This window comes from Megalobrama amblycephala, linkage group LG10, assembly GCF_018812025.1.
Source record: "Megalobrama amblycephala isolate DHTTF-2021 linkage group LG10, ASM1881202v1, whole genome shotgun sequence".
In the NCBI taxonomy this organism is placed as follows: Eukaryota; Metazoa; Chordata; class Actinopteri; order Cypriniformes; family Xenocyprididae; genus Megalobrama; species Megalobrama amblycephala.
In genome coordinates, this window is record NC_063053.1 from 29,643,009 (window position 1) to 29,661,670 (window position 18,662).

Genomic DNA, 18,662 nt, shown 5'->3' on the forward strand with positions numbered 1-18,662 from the left:
ATATTTAGTTGCTAAATATATGCATCACATTTTTATGAGCATTATTACACTGTAAGCATTATTTTCTACCATCTCCAGGAACAGATTAAGCTGACAACATATCTTCTCCCAAATTTAGCAGTGTGCATAGAGACCTTGACCCTCCATTACCGATTCGTTTCATGTCCCCCACAAGCATAGAGAGAAATAAATCTTGTCTTTATGTGCAATCAGGCACTGTGATTCAGATTGATTGAATTAGTCTTAAAAGCTACGGCCTATTAGGTGCGAACTACTGTGTATCACTCCTGACTACGATGCAGACCTAAATTATCAGGCGACTCCACACTTCGGCTGAGGCATGAATGAGCGAGGCAGAGAAACGCTGGGATTGGAAGTGATAAAGGATATTGATTAAATCAAGCAGCCGAATGAGTACGCCAATACAGCCTTCAGGTTAGAAAGAACTAGACCACATGCATATAAAAGATGTATTATCTGGCACAAACACAACAGAAATTGGACTGAACAAAAGAAGAACAGAGTGAGCCAAACAGATTTTGAATTATGATAAAATCATTAACATCATATAAAACAATAAAATATAGTTCACAAAAAAACTAAACATTGTAACTAGCTACTCATGAACATGTCAATTTAAAAACAATAATTATTCATATAAAAATGTCAGTTTTTTCACAAACATCAAATGTATTCTGAGGCCAAATATTAAAATACAAAATAAAATGATCTAAAGAGCAGCATTAAAAAAACATGTAAAATGTGAACTTTTAACCAAAGAACAGCAAAGTTTAAAATTACATGAAACAAATAAAATGAAACTGGATCTTGAGGCACAAATCACAATAGCTTTTAACACTGGGCGGCCCGCCAATCACAGTCCGTCCAGATGGTGGTGCGTAATGCTAAGTGGGATCGCTGCTCTTCTCAGGGTTCCAGTTGAATTTTTTCTTCCTTTTTTCTGGGGAATTAAAACAAACTTCTTGCATTAAACAGATTCCTCTTTCGCTCTAGCATGATCTTATGACCCACTCTGATTGATCAACATGACCTAAGCCCATCTGTTTGCTTACCTGGTGCCTTCTCTTCTTTCACTGCACTCATACACCACACCCGGGTCACATTCAACCCCTCACTCTCATTTCCTAGCATACAGAAATGGTGATAATCAGTCAATGCAAACAAACCATAAATTGGTGAGTTTATTTGGGTGGGGAGGATTTACCCTGAGTGTTGAAGAGGTATTGAGTGCGCGTTTTAAGTGATGGTTTTCGCTTCTTTTTTGAGGTGACCTTTTGTGAAAACTCTGCTTCGGCTGCTGGGGCCAACTGTGTCTGTCTGTGACGTCGAGACTTGGAGGCCTAACATGGAAGTGATGGAAAACTGTGTGTTTATAATACAGTCTCGTGCTGATTATGCTTCATTACTAATGTAAAGTGTTTGCTTATCTTATGTGTTCAAGTTATGTACAATCTTAACAAATAATCTGACCAGTCTCTTATAATGCCTATATTTACCTCCACAGCTTGTCCATATGATTTGGATTTGATTGACGCTAACAGTTGGGCTCTTCGGGAGCTCTTTGGGCAGGAAAAAAAAAAACACATTTAATAACACAGAATAACACACCCCTCTGGAAAAACAACGGTACTGCAACATCACATGATGACTGCACTGCTGCAGTAGGGAATGAAGCACTATGTAGTATTACAGAGACAGATATGTATATGAATTTTTAACTTAAATCTCTTACTTCTTGATTTGAAGGTCCCTCTCCACCATCCTGCTGCTCAGAATCCTGAAAACAAACAAACAAGACATATATTGTTTGCACACACATACACATTCTATAAAAATATTCAGGATTAAATGCCATCATTAATGTAGTTATAAGCTACCATTCAAACGTTTCGGTCGCTAAGATTTTTTAAAATTATCTTGTATCTTTAGCAAGTATTTTTAATTAGTATCATCAAGGCTGCATATATTAATAATAATGGTAATATGAAATAACCTCTTTTTCCCCCTAACACTTTTATATTAAAGGTGCCCTCGAATGAAAAATTGAATTTACCTTGGCATAGTTGAATAACAAGAGTTCAGTACATGGAAAAGACATACAGTGAGTCTCAAACTCCATTGTTTCCTCCTTATATAAATCTCATTTGTTTAAAAGACCTCAGAAGAACAGGAGAATCTCAACATAACACCGACTGTTACGTAACAGTCGGGGTGTACGCCCCCAATATTTGCATATGTCAGCCCATGTTCCCAACATTATGAAAGGCATTAGACAAGGGCAGCCAGTAACGTCTGGATGTGCACAGCTGAATCATCAGACTAGGTAAGCAAGCAATAACAGCAGCGAAAATGGCAGATGGAGCAATAATAACTGACATGATCCATGATAACATGATATTTTTAGTGATATTTGTAAATTGTCTTTATAAATGTTTCATTAGCATGTTGCTAATGTACTGTTAAATGTGGTTAAAGTTACCATCGTTTCTTACTGTATTCACGGAGACAAGAGCCGTCGCTATTTTCATTTTTAAACACTTGCAGTGTGTATAATTCATAAACACAACTTCATTCTTTATAAATCTCTCCAACAGTGTGTAATGTTAGCTTTAGCCACGGAGCACTATCAAACTCATTCAGAATCACATGTAAACAATATAACAGTATACTATACTCACATAATCCGACGCATGCATGACGAACACTTTGTAAAGATCCATTTGAGGGTTATATTAGCTGTGTAAACTTTGTTTATGCACTGTTTAAGGCAAGCGTGAGCTCCGTGGGCGTGGAGCAGGAGAATTAAAGGGGCGGCACAGCATAAATCGGCTCATATTTAATGATGCCCCAAAATAGGCAGTTAAAAAAATTAATTAAAAAAAATCTATGGGGTATTTTGTGCTGAAACTTCACAGACACATTCAGGGGACACCTTAGACTTATATTACATCTTGTAAAAAAACGTTCGATGGCACCTTTAATATATACAACCCCATTTCCAGAAAAGTTGGGACATTTTGCAAAATGCAATAAAATCAAGAATCTGTGATTTGTTAATTCTCTTGAACCTTTTTTTAACTGACAAAAGTACAAAGAAAAGTTTTCCAATGTTTTCACTGACCAACTTAATTGTATTTTGTAAGTATAAATACATTTTGATTTTGATGGCTGCAACACACTCCAAAAAAGGGAACAGAAGCACAAATTTATAGAATATCTAAGTTAAACTTCTCTGAAACAGTCCACAATTAGCAGGTGAACTGGTAATAGGTGTGTCGTGTATAAAGGAGCATCCACCAAAGACATCCACCAAAGATGAGTCATTGTTAAACAATTCAAAAATCACATTTCTCAATGCAAGATTGCAAAGAATTGGTCTTTCACCATGTGCCAAACATAATATCATTAAATAGATTAAGGGAATCCAGAGAAACCTCTGTTGAATGTGCGTGACCTTTGAGCCCTCAGGCGGCATTGCATGAGAATCCATCATGCTACTGTGTTAAATATTGCCACATGGCCTCAGGAATACTTTGGAAAACAGTTGTCACTTAACAGTCTGCCGCTGCATCAAGAAATGCAACTCGAATCTCTGTTACTCAAGGAGAAAGCTATACATCTGTTCAATGCAGTGATGCCAGCAAGTTCTCTGGGCCCGAGCTCATCTCAGAAGGTCTAAATGACAGTGGAAATGTGTGCTGTGGTCAGATGAGTCCACATTTCAGCTCGTTTTTGGGGAAAACGGACATAAAGTTTTCAGTCCCAAAGACGAAAGGGACCATCCAGACATTCATCAGCGACAGGTGCAAAAGAAAACATCTGTCATGGTACGAGGGTGCATCAGTGCAAACGGTATGGGTGACTTGCATATGTGTGAAGGTTCTATTGACATGGAGGCGTATACTGGGATTGTACAGAGACATAAACTGCCATCAAGATGACGTCTTTCCTTGGAAGCAAGACAGTTCCAGGCCTCATTCTGCATATGCTACAACAGAGAGGTTTCATAGACACTCTACACCTGCAGTCCAGATCTGTCTCTTATGCCTCATTTCCACCAAATGGTACAGGACGGTTCAGTACAGTTCAGTACGATTTGGGACGGTAAACTCTGATCCGGCTTGCGTTTCCACCGCCAACAATACCCTTACTTGATAGGCGTGGCATATGCCGGAAAGTAGCGATGAACGTCATTCTCGCGCAAAGAAGAAAGCGACACAGTAAACAACAATGGAGGACATACTGAAGATCTTGTTCTCAGCTTTATTAAACATTCAACGTTTCTGCAGTGAGCCTAGCTCCACCATTTAGTACCGGACTACTGTGCTAGGTACCCCAACAGAAGGGTCCCAAAAAAGTGGTACGGTTCGGAATTAGGGTACCATTAGTGTACCATTCACAACTTCTGATGGAAACGGCACAAATTGCGTACCGAACTGAATTGTACTGTACTGTAGTGCTCAGTGGAAACGAGGCATTATTGAAAATGTATGGCCCATCATGAAAAGAAAAATTCAGACAATGATGACCATGGACTGTTGAGCAGCTGTTTTGTATTAGGCAAGATTGGGCATAAATTCCACTTGCAAAACTGCAACAATTAATATCCTCAATTCCCAAATGATTAAAAGTGTAATTAAAAGGAAAGGTGATGTGACACAGTGGTAAACATGCATCTGTACCAACTTTTTTGGAGTGTTGCAGCCATCAAAATCAAAATTTGTTTTTACAAGATACAATTAAGTTGGTCAGAGAAAACATTGGAAATCTTTTTTGTACTTTTGTCAGTTAAAGGTTGAAGAGAATTTTTAATAAAAAAAATAAATTACAGATTATTGATTTAAATGCATTTAACAAAATGTCACAACTTTTCTGGATTTTCAGCATCATTACTCCAGTCTTCAATGTCACATGATCCTTCAGAAAACATTATAATATGCTGGTTTGCTGCTCAAGAAACATTGAACAGTTTGTGGAAACCGTGATACATTTTTTTCAGGATTCTGTGATGAATAGAAAGCTCAAAACAATAGCATTTATTGGAAATAGAAATGCTTTGTTACATTATAAAAGTCTACTGTCACTTTTGAGCAATTTACTGAATCCTTGCTAAATTAAAATATTAATTTCTTTATAAAAAAAAATTATAATGTAACACTCCTATACACAAGTATACTTACCGTACGGTTCCACTGCCAACTGGAATAGGTGAGGATGGCACCGTTTAGTTTGGGAACCAGGTTTTTTTGGATAAGATCCAGGTTTGGGTCTGGCTCAGCGAAAACAGATTTCTTTAGACCCTCATAATGCTCGTGGATATTTGCAATTTCCTGAGTTCCAGAAAAAATACACATGGAATTGTTAACCAAAACATTCCCATTCACAAGCAATTCATACTTTTCAGTTGTCAAAGAAAACCAATTTGCATTTAAAAACTAATGACCCTGAAAATGTAACTCTTATTGTTAAATTGTTATAGGTAAAATTCAGTAAGATCAATATTTAATTCATGTCTTTGACTGATCAGTGACATGGCCAAGACAGCAACACTCAGTGTTAAAGCTGACTCAAGTTTAGCATTGAGTATAAATGTCATAGAACAGTTAGAACAAGCCTTCACAATTTCAAAAATATATTTAAACAAAACAAAAATGCTGGAGGAGATATGTTTTATAAAGACATGTCAGGGCGAGTAAATGTATAAATTGTTGCTGTGGTGACTCACCTCTAGCATGTCTGTGGTGACAAGTTCCTGAGGACGTGATGACGGATCAACAAACTCTTCACAGATTTTCATTTTCCTTCCATCTTCCTTCTTTTCCCTATAAAAGAGCTGTAAACATGCACAATGAGTAATGTTGGGCAATGAGTAAACATCAGGTTGAATCAGTTAAAACAGTTTACATCAGTAACCTGGACACACACACAGCAAAGAAAATATACTGCTGCATAATGTCAACATGTACCACCATTCCAACATCATTCTTCTTCTATGATATGATATCCTATCATGATATTCAATGAACGGTGGGACATTATCCTTAGGGAATTGACTGAATTGTCAAAGTGGTTGAAAGGGATGATTTGAAAAACTAAGAGGGTTTTGTGACCAAATCAGAAAAAAAAAAAAAAAAACGGTTTGGTGTCACAAAACCCTCTTAGTTTTTCAAATCATCCCTTTCAACCAATATATAAATATATTCTGATTTTCACTAAGAAAATAACCTCATGTTGCATTAATATATTTTTCAAATCATCCCTTTCAACCAATATATATATTCTGATTTTCACTAAGAAAATAACCTCATGTTGCATTAATCTGAAATTAATCTTTGCATTTATATCCTCAGGCTGGATAGAACCATAGACTGACTCTGAAGCTAATTATATATATATATATATATATATATATATATATATATATATATATATATATATATATATATATATATAAGATTGCATCAATCATACACTATGCGATTCTCTGTGCAATATGTCAACTCGGACTGCCCAAAATCTGCAGACTAGCTCTGAATTTCAGTAACTGGTGTCGGCTCCACCAGAGTCCAGACTTCAAATAGGGCAAAAGTTGTGTAGTGTATTCCAGCTTTTAGTTGTAACACTGTGTCTTGCATCCAGTTTAGATACATGAGCACTGAGCTTAATAACCTACTGGTATTGGCATGGCCGTGAAGTAGAAAGCTTTATCTGTAAGGAGCTTCCGGAAGATGTAAACCACATCATAATGTTGAGCGTTCACTGCATCCCTCTGAAACTGCATGACATCCTTCCAGTCCTTCAGAGAAATGCGGATCTACAAATACGAACATGCACAAAGATACAGGTCAAACAATTACGACGCAATATCATTTAGAATGATCATTTTTTATGTAAAATAGATTTTTTAAAGTGATCTAAATTCCAAAAAATCTAAATTCCATCATCATTTACTCGCCCTGACATGTCTTTCAAAACCTATGTGACTTTCTTATTAAAAACACAAAAGAGAATATTTGGAAGAATGTTGAACTGTTTTGTCCAACAATGAAAGTCAATGCGATCCAAAATAACATTGAATTACATGGAAGTGAGTAATCACAGGCCCTAATAACAGAAAACAACCATTCTAAACAGAAGTTAAAGGCCAGTTCACACTGCACCGGCAGACAGCGACCAAAAGACACTTCATAATGTCGGATCAGTGTGTTATTCCTGCCATCAATCTGCCCTTGTTTTCTCTTGTCTGATAAGCGATATACTGTAATCCGGTGATTGTCCGCATTGGTCTGTGTCTGTCGGTGCAGTGTGAATTGGCCTTTAGACAAACAGCAACCTTTTTGAAGGCTGGCAAAGAATGAATAGATGTTGAGCGACAGCACACCTTCTCTCTGGGAGTGACGAGTTGTGAGTTGAAGAGCCCGTAGAGCAGAAAAAGCCCTCCCACTCTGATCTGGAAAGTGTAGGGAGGAAAGAAGTATGGAGACACCACAGACAGGATCAGACGAGCAAAGCGCCTTCTCTCAGATGGCTCTGGTTTACCACTGCACAAAAGAGAAGAGACAAAAGAAATAAACCTTCAAATTCCCTTTACTGGGATGATTGTTATACATTACAATATAACCAAAGTGATAAAGCGGAAAAAATATGTCTGTAATGTTAATAGTAATAAAGAATGATAATAATAATAATAATTATGATTATTTACAATGAGATATATTAATATAACAAATATAAAAATATATATACAGTACATATACAAAAAATAATATACAATATAAAAATATTAATATACAAAAATTTTTTAAACATTCATATGAGAGGTGGCTGGTTTCTGTGTGCTTCTCCTGTCTCTCCTAGTAACACATGCACTTTATCTTTTTTTATTACTATTATAATCTCATTTGAATGGTAATTTTAAAAATATGCGTATAAATCTGTCACTGGCATCTAAGTGAGTGATTTCATATCTCAAAGAGGCGCGTTAAACTCACTAGAAGATGCTGCTGAAGTTCATGTCTCTCCAGACCTCTAGAAACTGCTCGTACCGAACTGACTCGGTCGCCTGAAAACGAGCCAGTAGTTCCTCGCAGTCTGTTTTTACAGGTTCCCTGAAATGTTCCATCCTCCCCCTTAATCAAAACCACTCAGACTCAACTGTTTACATGTTTTAAAATCATATAAAAACGCGTTAAAAGCGTTTCATGTCTCTCATGTTTCTCATTTCTTGAGTTTCTCGTTTAGGCTCACATACATGTCCGTAAAAAGACTAATTTCCCTACTGCCCCCTAGTGTTTCGGCTGTCAGCCTAATCTCCCTTTGGTTTAATGACTGCTCGTTCCTTAGTGCCACCTAGTGCAAATTATATGTCCTGCATGGGTACTAGGATTATTACTTGTTTCTATGGAACCCTCTGTATAAATACCAGCAGAAAAATATATATATGTTGATGCATTTTTCTTACTCCTGAAACATACACCTCCCCATATTTTACCTTTTAAAAAACTTAGCTCAACAATCAACAGCGGAGCCTTATCTAGAATGACTTTTACAATGCATTCAAGGTATTCAAGCATTCCCTGGGAATCAAAGAAAGACCTTGATGTTGCTACCTAGCATTATGCTGCTTGCTTTTAGCAAATACAAGACACAGACTGTCATCATGGCTTTATAAGACAATATATTTATTTATTTTTTAAGTTTTAACTAGTTTAATTTTTGTTACAATTACATTTACTGATTTAGCAGATCCTTTTATACAACATCTCAAGCATTTTGTCAAGAGCAAAGAATATTCGTGGTACAATGTCAAGTTTGAAGTATAAGATTAGTACAGAAGAGAAATAGATTATTATTATTACTATTAACAATAATAATAAAAGCAATTATTGTAAGTGCATACGTTTATGGTTGTGGATTAGTAAAATGCTATATTTGACTTCATGAACCGAAATCTGTCAAATTGTTAAGGGCCTGTTGGGGCACGAAAGCACAGTGATCCTGTTACCCAGTGCAGTTGGCAATTAAGCCGGCAACTGCGCTCACGGCGGCTCCGATGCCTCCGCCTGCGGCAGGGATTGTTGCAGCACCTATTGACAAATCATAACACGACTTATTTTTGAAAACAGTAATTAGTTTTCATCATTACACATTGTAAGCCTTGATCACACATCCATAGTACATAGAAGTACACCTATCCACTGTTTCCAGGACTACTATAGCAAATCACAATGCTACACCAAACAGGTGAAACAGATACTGCTGTTATAATAAAAGCATTGTACTTTTATAGCTGGATAAACAAATGTGTTAAAGCACATTTTTGGGGAGTGTTATACAGGACTTATACAGTTCCTTACTGATGGAAAAAGAACCAATATTCATAATAATAATAACTATTTGGTATACTCAAAAGAGAATTATGGATCCACCTGCAGCTCCTGCACTGCATATCAGTGTTCCACCCATAGCTCCACCCACAGTGGCTCCTATGGCACCTATCACTGCATTAGCTGCGATAGGGATTCCAGCAGCACCTAATAAAACAAAATGATTTCAGAACCAGTTATTCAGAAGGAGCATTTAGCTGAAGTTATTGGATCACTACTTGAAGGCTTGTGTTGTATTTTAGCTAGATTGCATGTCTAAATAAGAGAGGGAGATAACCAATGATTGCTTTTACAAATCTATGAAACATTGTCTCAATAAAAATTAAGGTACAGTTGTGAAGTGAAAATATTTAATGTATTTTCAGACTCTGAACCACACTTCTACAACCCAAATTGCGGAAATGTTGGGACGTTTTTAAAATTTGAATAAAATGAAAAATCACATGAGCCAATATTTTATTTACAATAGAACATAGATAACATAACAAATGTTTAAACTGAGAGATTTTACATTTTTATCCACTAAATGAGCTCATTTCAAATTTGATGCCTGCTACAGGTCTCAAAAAAGTTGGCACGGGGGCAACATATGGCTGAAAAAGCAAGAAATTTTGAAAAGAGGGAACATCTAGCAACTTATTAAGTTGATATCAGGTCTGTAACATGATTAGCTATAAAAGGGATGTCTTAGAGAGGCAGAGTCTCTCAGAAGTAAAGATGGGCAGAGCTGTGAAAGAGTGCATAAAAAGATTGTGGAATACTTTAAAAACAATGTTCCTCAACATCAAATTGCAAAGGCTTTGCAAATCTCATCATCTACAGTGCATAACATCATCAAAAGATTCAGAGAAACTGGAGAAATCTCTGTGCGTAAGGGACAAGGCCGAAGACCTTTATTGGATGCTCGTGGTCTTCGGGCCCTCAGACGACACTGCATCACTCATCGGAATAATTGTGTCAATGACGTTAAAAAATGGGCTCAAGAATACTTCCAGAAACCACTGTCGGTAAACACAATCCGCCGTGCCATCTGCAGATGCCAACTAAAGCTCTATCATGCAAAAAGAAAGTCATATGTGAACATGGTCCAGAAGCGTCGTCATGTCCTGTGGGCCAAGGCTCATTTAAAATGGACTGTTTCAAAGTGGAAAAGTGTTCTATGGTCAGACGAGTCCAAATTTGACATTCTTGTTGGAAATCACGGACGCCGTGTCTTCCGGGCTAAAGAGGAGGGAGACCTTCCAGCGTGTCTTCAGTGTTCAGTTCAAAAGCCAGCATCTCTGATGGTATGGGGTGCATAAGTGCATACGGTATGGGCAGCTAGCATGTTTTGGAAGGCACTATGAATGCTGAAAGGTACATAAAGGTTTTAGAGCAACATATGCTCCCCTCCAGACGATGTCTATTTCAGGGAAGGCCTTGTGTATTTCAGCAGGACAATGCAAAACCACATACTGCAGCTATTACAACAGAAACTCATAACCTCGATGCCCAGACATCTTCAAACTGTTTTGAAATTTTGGTAAACATGTCCACATCCCAACTCTTTTGAGACCTGTAGCAGGCATCAAATTTGAAATGAACTAATTTTGTGCATAAAATTGTAAAATTTGTTATGTTATGTTCCGTTGTGAATAAAATATTTGAGATTTCTCATGTGATTTGAGAGTCTTTTAGTTTTCATTTGATTGAAATTTAAAAAACGTCCCAACATTTTCGGAATTCGGGTTGTACTTTTGCAAGTTAAAGGTGCAGTATGAGATTTCTTAATATTGTTGTTGAACACTGTTTTTTTTTAAATCAACCCAAACAAACACACCCCTCCCTTCATTACTTCTCCCCCAAAATGCACGAATAATAATGCAAGAGTGTCTCTGAAGTGAAGAAAAATAATACTTCGCGAAAAATAAAGCAAAGATGATGAACAAACGACAAAGGAGCACAAAAAAGAACATACAGTACACAAGAGTATATACAAACTAGAATGTACATTTCCTGAAGAAAATGTGAATGGTGCTTGCAGTGGCAAAATTCGCCACTCGGTTGCTAGGGTGCTGTAATTGGTTGCTAGGGTGTGGCCATGAAGTCACTACTTATTGGCGGCTTGATAGGCCGAGTCAAAAGAGCCCAGCCCCAACTCTCTATAACCTTCTAAACCAAAGATATGATCTCACAGATTTGGCCCCCATGTTAAGTCTATGGGAGTTTTTTAAGACGTTTTTTCGTACGCTGTGCGAACATCGTACACCCGATCGCTTAGAAAAGTCATAGCACACCTCTCCTCAATAAGCCGGTCGATTTGATACCTCATTCGTGGGTCTACGACAAACGGTGCGGGACGAGTTACGCGCCAAAGTTTTGTACAGGTGAATAGTAATTACAATACTAGAATGTACATTTCCTGAAGAAAATGTGAATGGTGCTTGCAGTGGCAAAATTCGGCACCCGGTTGCTAGGGTGCTGTAATTGGTTGCTAGGGCGTGGCTATGAAGCTGCTGTGTCACTACTCATTGGATTGCCGAGTCAAACGAGCCCAGCCCCAAGTCTCTACGACCTTCTGATCCAAAGATATGATCTCACAGATTTGGCCCCCATGTTAAGTCTATGGGACTTTTTTCAGCCGTTATTTCGTACGCTGTGCGAACATCGTACACCCGATCGCTTAGAAAAGTCATAGCACACCTCTCCTCAATAAGCCGGTCGATTTGACACCTCATTCGTGGGTCTACGACAAACTGTGCGGGACGAGTTACGCGCCAAAGTTTTGTTCAGGTGAATAGTAATTACAATACTAGAATGTACATTTCCTGAAGAAAATGTGAATGGTGCTTGCAGTGACAAAATTCGGTACCCGGTTGCTAGGCGGTTGCTAAGGTACTTGGGGTGGTTGCTAAGGTGTTGCTAGGTGGTTGCTAGGGTGTTCTGTGTGGTTGCTATGCGGTTGCTAAGGTACTTGGCATAGTTGCTAAGGTGTTGCTAGGCGGTTGCTAGGGTGTTCTGGGTGTTTGCTAGGTGGTTGCTATGGTAACCTGGGTGGTTGCTAAGGTGTTTCTAGGCAGTTGCTAAGGTACTTGTAGTGGTTACTAAGGTGTTTCTAGGCGGTTGCTAAGGTGTTCTGGGTGGTTGCTAGGCGGTTGCTATGGTAAACTGAGTGGTTGCTAGGGTGTTGCTAGGCAGTGGCTAAGGTACTTGGAGTGGTTGCTAAGGTGTTGCTAGGCGGTTGCTAAGGTGTTCTGGGTGGTTGCTAGGTGGTTGCTAAGGTTACCTGGGTGGTTGCTAAGGTGTTGCTAGGCAGTTGCTAAGGTACCTGGGGTGGTCACTACGGTGTTGCTAGGCGGTTGCTAGGGTGTTATGGGTGGTTGCTAGGCAGTTGCTATGGTAACCAGGGTGGTTGCTATAGTGTTACTAGGTGGTTGGTAGTTGTCACAGATAGTTACTATGGAGTTTCTATAGAGTTCCTGGCGTGTTCTCAGCCCACTTTAGCACTTAGCTAATCACTATTAGCATGTAGCTATTCACTGCTAGCATGTGTAGCATGTTGGAAGTCCAGTTTGCTAGCATTAGTCAAAAGAGCCAACCGCCATGTCTCTATGATGCTCTGATGCAGAGATATAGGTCTCGCTAAACGGTTGCTATGGTAACCTGGGTGGTTGCTAAGGTGTTTCTAGGCAGTTGCTAAGGTACTTGTAGTGGTTACTAAGGTGTTTCTAGGCGGTTGCTAAGGTGTTCTGGGTGGTTGCTAGGCGGCTCCAAGGGCTGCTTGACAATATAAACCAACCCCCTTGTCTCTACGATGTTCTGGTGCAGAGATATAGGTCTTGCTAAACGGTTGCTAGGGTACTCTGTTTGGTTGCTAGGGAGTGGCCTGGCAGCTGCCAATGATGATGCACCAAAGGATGCTTGCCAGTAGGAATGATATAAACCAACCCCCATGCCTCTATGATATTCAGATTTGAAGATATCCCTCTATGCTTTGGGTTGCTAGGGTGCTCTAAATGGTTGCTAGGGAGTGGCTATGAAGTCTTTTAGGTGATTTGTGATTGGCCGTTTGCTACCCCGAGTCAAATGAGCCCACCCTCATGTTTCTATGACACTTTTATCCAAAGATATTCCTTTGATCTTTTTCAATGGAAGTCTATGGAACTTGTTGCTATGGTGCTCAATATGGTTGCTAGGGCATGGCTTGATAGCTTAACATTGATCCTGAGAAACTGATTGGTTGCCTGAGTGAAATGAGCCCGCCCCCTTGTCTCTATGACACTGTGATTAATGGTGAGAGATGTGAGTGAGTGAGAGAAAGGGTTCTAAGGGCCTGCGTGTGTGAGTGTGTGTGAGAAAGTGACAGTTGAGAGAGACGGAATATTCGTGAATTTGAATTTTTCAATGTAAGTCAATGGGACTTTTTTGGCCGCTTTTTCGTCCGCTGTGCGAACATCGTTAGTCCGATCGCTTAGAAAAGTCATAGCACACCTGTCCTCAATGAGCCGGTCGATTTGACACCTCATTCATGGGCCTAGGACAAAAACTGCGGGAGGAGTAGCGCGCAGAAAAAAAGTGGAAGAAGAAGAATAATAAGTATGCAGAAGAATAAGAATGGAGCTTTGCCTTTGGCAAGCACCATTAACAAGAGTTTGTTGTTATTCGCCAGCAGCACACACTCAAAATCATGAAGCAGAAACAACGCAACCTCTGCATCCGTTTTCAGGCCTTCCTGCTTACGTCTCTCAAGCGCTGGAAACCTTTTCTAATATTAACGCAGGCCTTTAAGCTCTTGCCTGATCATAACCCTTCTTTTCCCAGTGATATTCCTCTGACCTCTTCTCTTTTGTAATGTCTCTCAGTCATCTGTTTCTAAAGTCTGTAAAATCTCTCAGCTGACTCTCTCTCCTCTCCCATCATGAGTGGACAGACACGCCCCTTACTGCTGATTGGCTACAAGTGTGTTGTGGTGCTCAGTCTGATCCACTTTCACAGTATTAGTGTTGTATTAGTTGTATTAGTTTAGGCTCAACAAAAACATTTGGGGCTCATATACCAATCGCCCAATATCAGTGATGTAAGTAAATCATACTTGGGTAAATGTAAAAACCTTCATGGAAGCTGACTAAAGTAAAAGTAGCTCAGTAGCTCAAAAATACTAAAACTACAGTACCTTTATTAAAACTACTCATACAAAAAAAAAACAAAAAAAAAAAAAACAAATAAATGTGATAAGAATGGGCACATAGGCTATAGGTGATTACCAATAGCAACCTAAGTGGTGGGTTTCTGTCTGTGTTAGAGTATGTCAGAGTTAAATGGATAGGTCAATGAAAAATGAAACTGTCATTTAAGCCCAAAGTATAGTTCACTTTTTACGCACAGGCTACGTGACGGTCAGCGTACAACAGCTAATTCTTCATCAGAAGAGAACGTGCACCGCCGGATTTTTGTAACCGCGCGTACTTGTACACTCAGGTCACACATGCCCATTATTATTATTTTATTTTTGCAGTAAATAATTTATCCACAAGGAGGCAACCGTGCCCTCGGAGCGAGAGTCCATTCACAAGAAAAATGCATAAACATAACAGACCAGAACGCATGCAAGCAACAGCGACAATGAGGGCCTTCATAGACGACAGATTATGCGAAGAGGTTAGAAAGTGCCCTAATTTGTACAATTCTAGCATGAAACAATCATGGAAACAATACAAAGATGTTTACATAGGTTGTAACTCGTACCCAAAACTGCGCATGCGCCAAACGCCTGCATGCGTACGACTGTGCGCGTACACTAGCGTACGCGTAAAAAAAAAAAAAAAAAAACTGAAGTATACCCAGGCACTGTTGTTGCCATGCATTAACACAAAAATGTATTAAATGAACCCTTAAATCGCATGGCGTAAAGAAGATATCCACAGAGGTCGACTGCAGGGGTTTCTAGAAAAGCCACTGGAGGGCAACCCTGCAACCTTTAGCCAGGCTTAACGGCTAATGCTAAAGGGGTACACAGGGAAGGAGACCAGAGGATAGGCCTATTACACGATAGACTGAGGTGCCGCACGTGATTAAGTTAGCCGTTACGCTTTCTCCAATGTTAAGAGATACAGACCCTCTCATCCATAGACATCATATAATAAGCATTTAATAATGTAAATGCTCCCATCTCCCTATTATAATACAATGTCTGGTTTTTAGATATTCACCAGCGGCTTGAAGAGCTGCGACCACGCCTCCAGCTGCGACCCCTCCTCCGTTAGCCATGGCGGCAGCTGACATCAAAGTGGAGGCAATTGAACCTGCAGCAATTCCTCCGGCGGTGAAACCGGCCCCTGCTAGAACAGCAGGAGCTGCAACAACTGCTACGGCTATTGGTGGAAAAGAGGCATATTTGTAAAAACGAACTGGTTCAGATGGATAAAAGCCAATTAAAACAGTTAGCATTCACATTTGTGTTGCAACAATTAACAATGAAAATCATGTCTTCTGTCTAATAAAACGATATTCCGCATTTCTTTTACCTGCTCCTGCACCAGCTGCGATCATTGTACCTTACAAGAAAACAAACATAGGTTAGGATAACTGTGATTTGATGAATTTTAATAATTCTGCAGTATCTGCAGGTATAGGATAGCCTACTTACACGGATCCATCTTAAGTCAATGGGACGCTCTTGAACTGACTGCTCATGTGTGAGAGGACGAGTTTAAAAGCCTCTGGGTGTATCCTTTTTCAGAAAACGAAACGTCAATCATTTACAGAGATAAGCGAAAATTTGAACAGCAAGCAGTCACACAAATCACAGGTTTGAAATTTTGATTTTTATTCAGAAGCTTTTTATTTTTCTTTCAATTTCAGTGCTCACTAGCTCAGACAAATACAACACAAATGTCAATCACATAAACATTTACATTACCCACCAGTGGCGTAACTTAATAATGATGGGCCCCAGTGCAGGCTATTACGATGGGCCCCCTTGGCTGCACTGCCTGCACTGTCTGTAGTTACGCCCCTGTGTGGAATAATTTTAATGGTTTTCTCAAAATATTTCTAAACACTTTTGGTTGTTACTGCCATTTTTGATAAAATACCGGGCGGGAAGAAACGGGAACATTTAGGGGTGTAGGCCTATAAATAGTCAACAATAAGCGGTAGAATGTGAATGACGTGTGATTTACAATTTCAAACTCAGCGCATTTAATTTGATGTTTCCAATGTTTCTGTCGATGTGTGCCCACACATCATAGAAGATCTGATGAACTGATAGATCACTAAATAAAATAATTCAATAAATACATATTTATAAGCATTTATCTCAAAATAACTATATAGACTTTAATAACTGAGAACTGGCAAAAACAAATCAGATCGCAAATGCTAGGCCTATCTCATGAAACGAAAAGGTGAGTCCTTATAATTTCTATAGCCTATAGGATACTTTTTTCTTAGAAGTGAATTGTGACAACATGCCCCAAAGGTGAGGCGCATTAAGATTAACATGACCAAATGACAGCTTAAAATGTTACCTTATATAATAAAAAAATATCTAAACTAAAACATTATGTCCAAAAAATTAATTAATACAAAAATAATAAAAAATGGCATTTTTAATCATTAAAAATAGCCTATACAATGTTTTGAGTTTGATAGCAAACACATCATACAGCTAGGCTATACAGCGTAGGCTAGTTAAAAATATAATAATTCATAATTTCTGAAGATTGACTGTGAGTCATTAGTCGCCCTTTTCTCATGGTTTCTCAAAAGAATTTATAAAATTAGGCTATAGAATAGGCTATAATAGCACCCCATCTGCACAACTGGGATTTGCTGGTTAGCATTAAATAACAGTCTCAACTGTTAAATAAGATTAAATAATATCAGATTTGTCTTATTTTAAATAAACACAAAAAAAAAAAACAGAGATGGAAAAAAATAACTTTAGAAATTTACTTTTGCGTTGTAAATGTTCAGTGATATCTGTGTTACTTACTCCGCGTTAGGTTGTGCACCGCGCTCCCCTAGCCTATACGGTGCTATTCTTCATTTAATCGAGAGTCTGGTGGTTGAAAGTTTACGGCAACATTAATTCAAGGTGAGAAAACAATTCTAAAGAAAGAGCAAGAAGGTTCACTCGGAGTGCACAGGACAAGGCTTGAGCTCGCACACGTATGTGAGCGAGAGCATGAGCCGTGAGACCATTATGAGAACGCATGCACGTCATTGTGAATTGCCTAGTGAAAGATATCCGCCTGAGAGAAAACAGAGAAATTTGCGCTCTACTCTCGTGTTACAATTATGTTCTCTCACATTTGTCATCAAAATAACGCAATAGAAACGGCCTCAAATTAATAAAACGAGAAGAACGTCATTTAAATCGGTTTTATTATTATGGGTTAAAAATGAATGTATAATATAGCATCCTGACGAGACACTTCATCGCCAGGGTCCCACTTGCGATGTGGGCAGGGCCCGGGTGCGCAGCGGGCCCCCCCGCCGCACGGGCCCCAGTGCGGCTGCACTGCCTGCACTGTCTGTAGTTACGCCCCTGTTACCCACATATATCTCTTAACATGCTATTATTATGAAATGCTGACCAGTTAAGTTTTGATTGTTTAGCTTGCCTATTTAGTAAAAGCTATTGGCTGTAGAGCCTTCACAAATAGGTATAGCTGGCATATCTCTTTCGGAGTCGGAAGACATATTCTTTCATCAAAACAACAAAATTAAATGGAGTAAAAAGGGGAGAATGTCATTTATAAAATCATGAGTAGGCCATGCTTGTAACCAGGGTGATACAACATACAAACAATTTTTTATTGTTTATTAACTAGGCTGTCATACTGACCACAATGCTTGAGGCAACAAATGCTCAGTATACAAAACATGATGAATACGGGAAAGTAGGCCTACCTGTTACACAGGTTTGGAAGTCTTTTTTAGGCCTGTGCTTTGTGTTGAAAGTGTAATCAGGGCTGTTCTCATGACATATAGCTGTATTTTACAGCTGATGTGTTTTACAGTGTGCCTGAGGGAACACCTTGCCACCTTTTGTTGTTCTTTTGGGTGGTGTATATGTATAGGGCGTTGTGAGAGTCTTTCGTTCCTGTGCCAGTACACCATTTAAAGGTATTCTACACCCAGTGTTACACATATGAGGCTCAGGGTTTTAAAAATGTTAACAGAGATTTGTTTCAACATTTTATAGGATCACAGTGCTTACAGAAACCAACAATGTTCAAAAGACTATGAAGGTGCAATTGCCACATATGT

General features: G+C 38.9%; 1 protein-coding gene across 3 annotated transcripts; it reads right to left on the reverse strand.

Annotated features, from left to right (window-relative positions):
• Positions 1 to 456: 456 nt before the first annotated feature.
• On the reverse strand, positions 457 to 17,827 carry snapc1b (small nuclear RNA activating complex, polypeptide 1b). Of its 3 annotated transcripts, none has more exons than XM_048205715.1 (15): positions 17,383 to 17,827; positions 16,033 to 16,116; positions 15,911 to 15,940; positions 15,596 to 15,757; positions 9,450 to 9,554; positions 9,026 to 9,107; positions 7,403 to 7,562; positions 6,695 to 6,835; positions 5,747 to 5,854; positions 5,202 to 5,351; positions 1,754 to 1,798; positions 1,518 to 1,580; positions 1,226 to 1,361; positions 1,074 to 1,145; positions 457 to 961 (listed from the first exon to the last, which is right to left on the reverse strand). In XM_048205715.1, exons 2-15 carry the CDS (start codon positions 16,040 to 16,042, stop codon positions 906 to 908), a joined length of 1,320 nt encoding a protein of 439 aa, XP_048061672.1. In that variant the 5' UTR covers positions 16,043 to 16,116; positions 17,383 to 17,827; the 3' UTR covers positions 457 to 905. The 3 variants fall into 3 exon arrangements, with proteins under 3 accessions (XP_048061672.1, XP_048061673.1, XP_048061674.1); XM_048205716.1 differs by lacking the exon at positions 17,383 to 17,827 and adding an exon at positions 16,310 to 17,290; XM_048205717.1 differs by lacking the exons at positions 9,026 to 9,107; positions 9,450 to 9,554; positions 15,596 to 15,757; ... (1 more) ...; positions 16,033 to 16,116; positions 17,383 to 17,827 and adding an exon at positions 8,013 to 8,336.
• Positions 17,828 to 18,662: the final 835 nt, after the last annotated feature.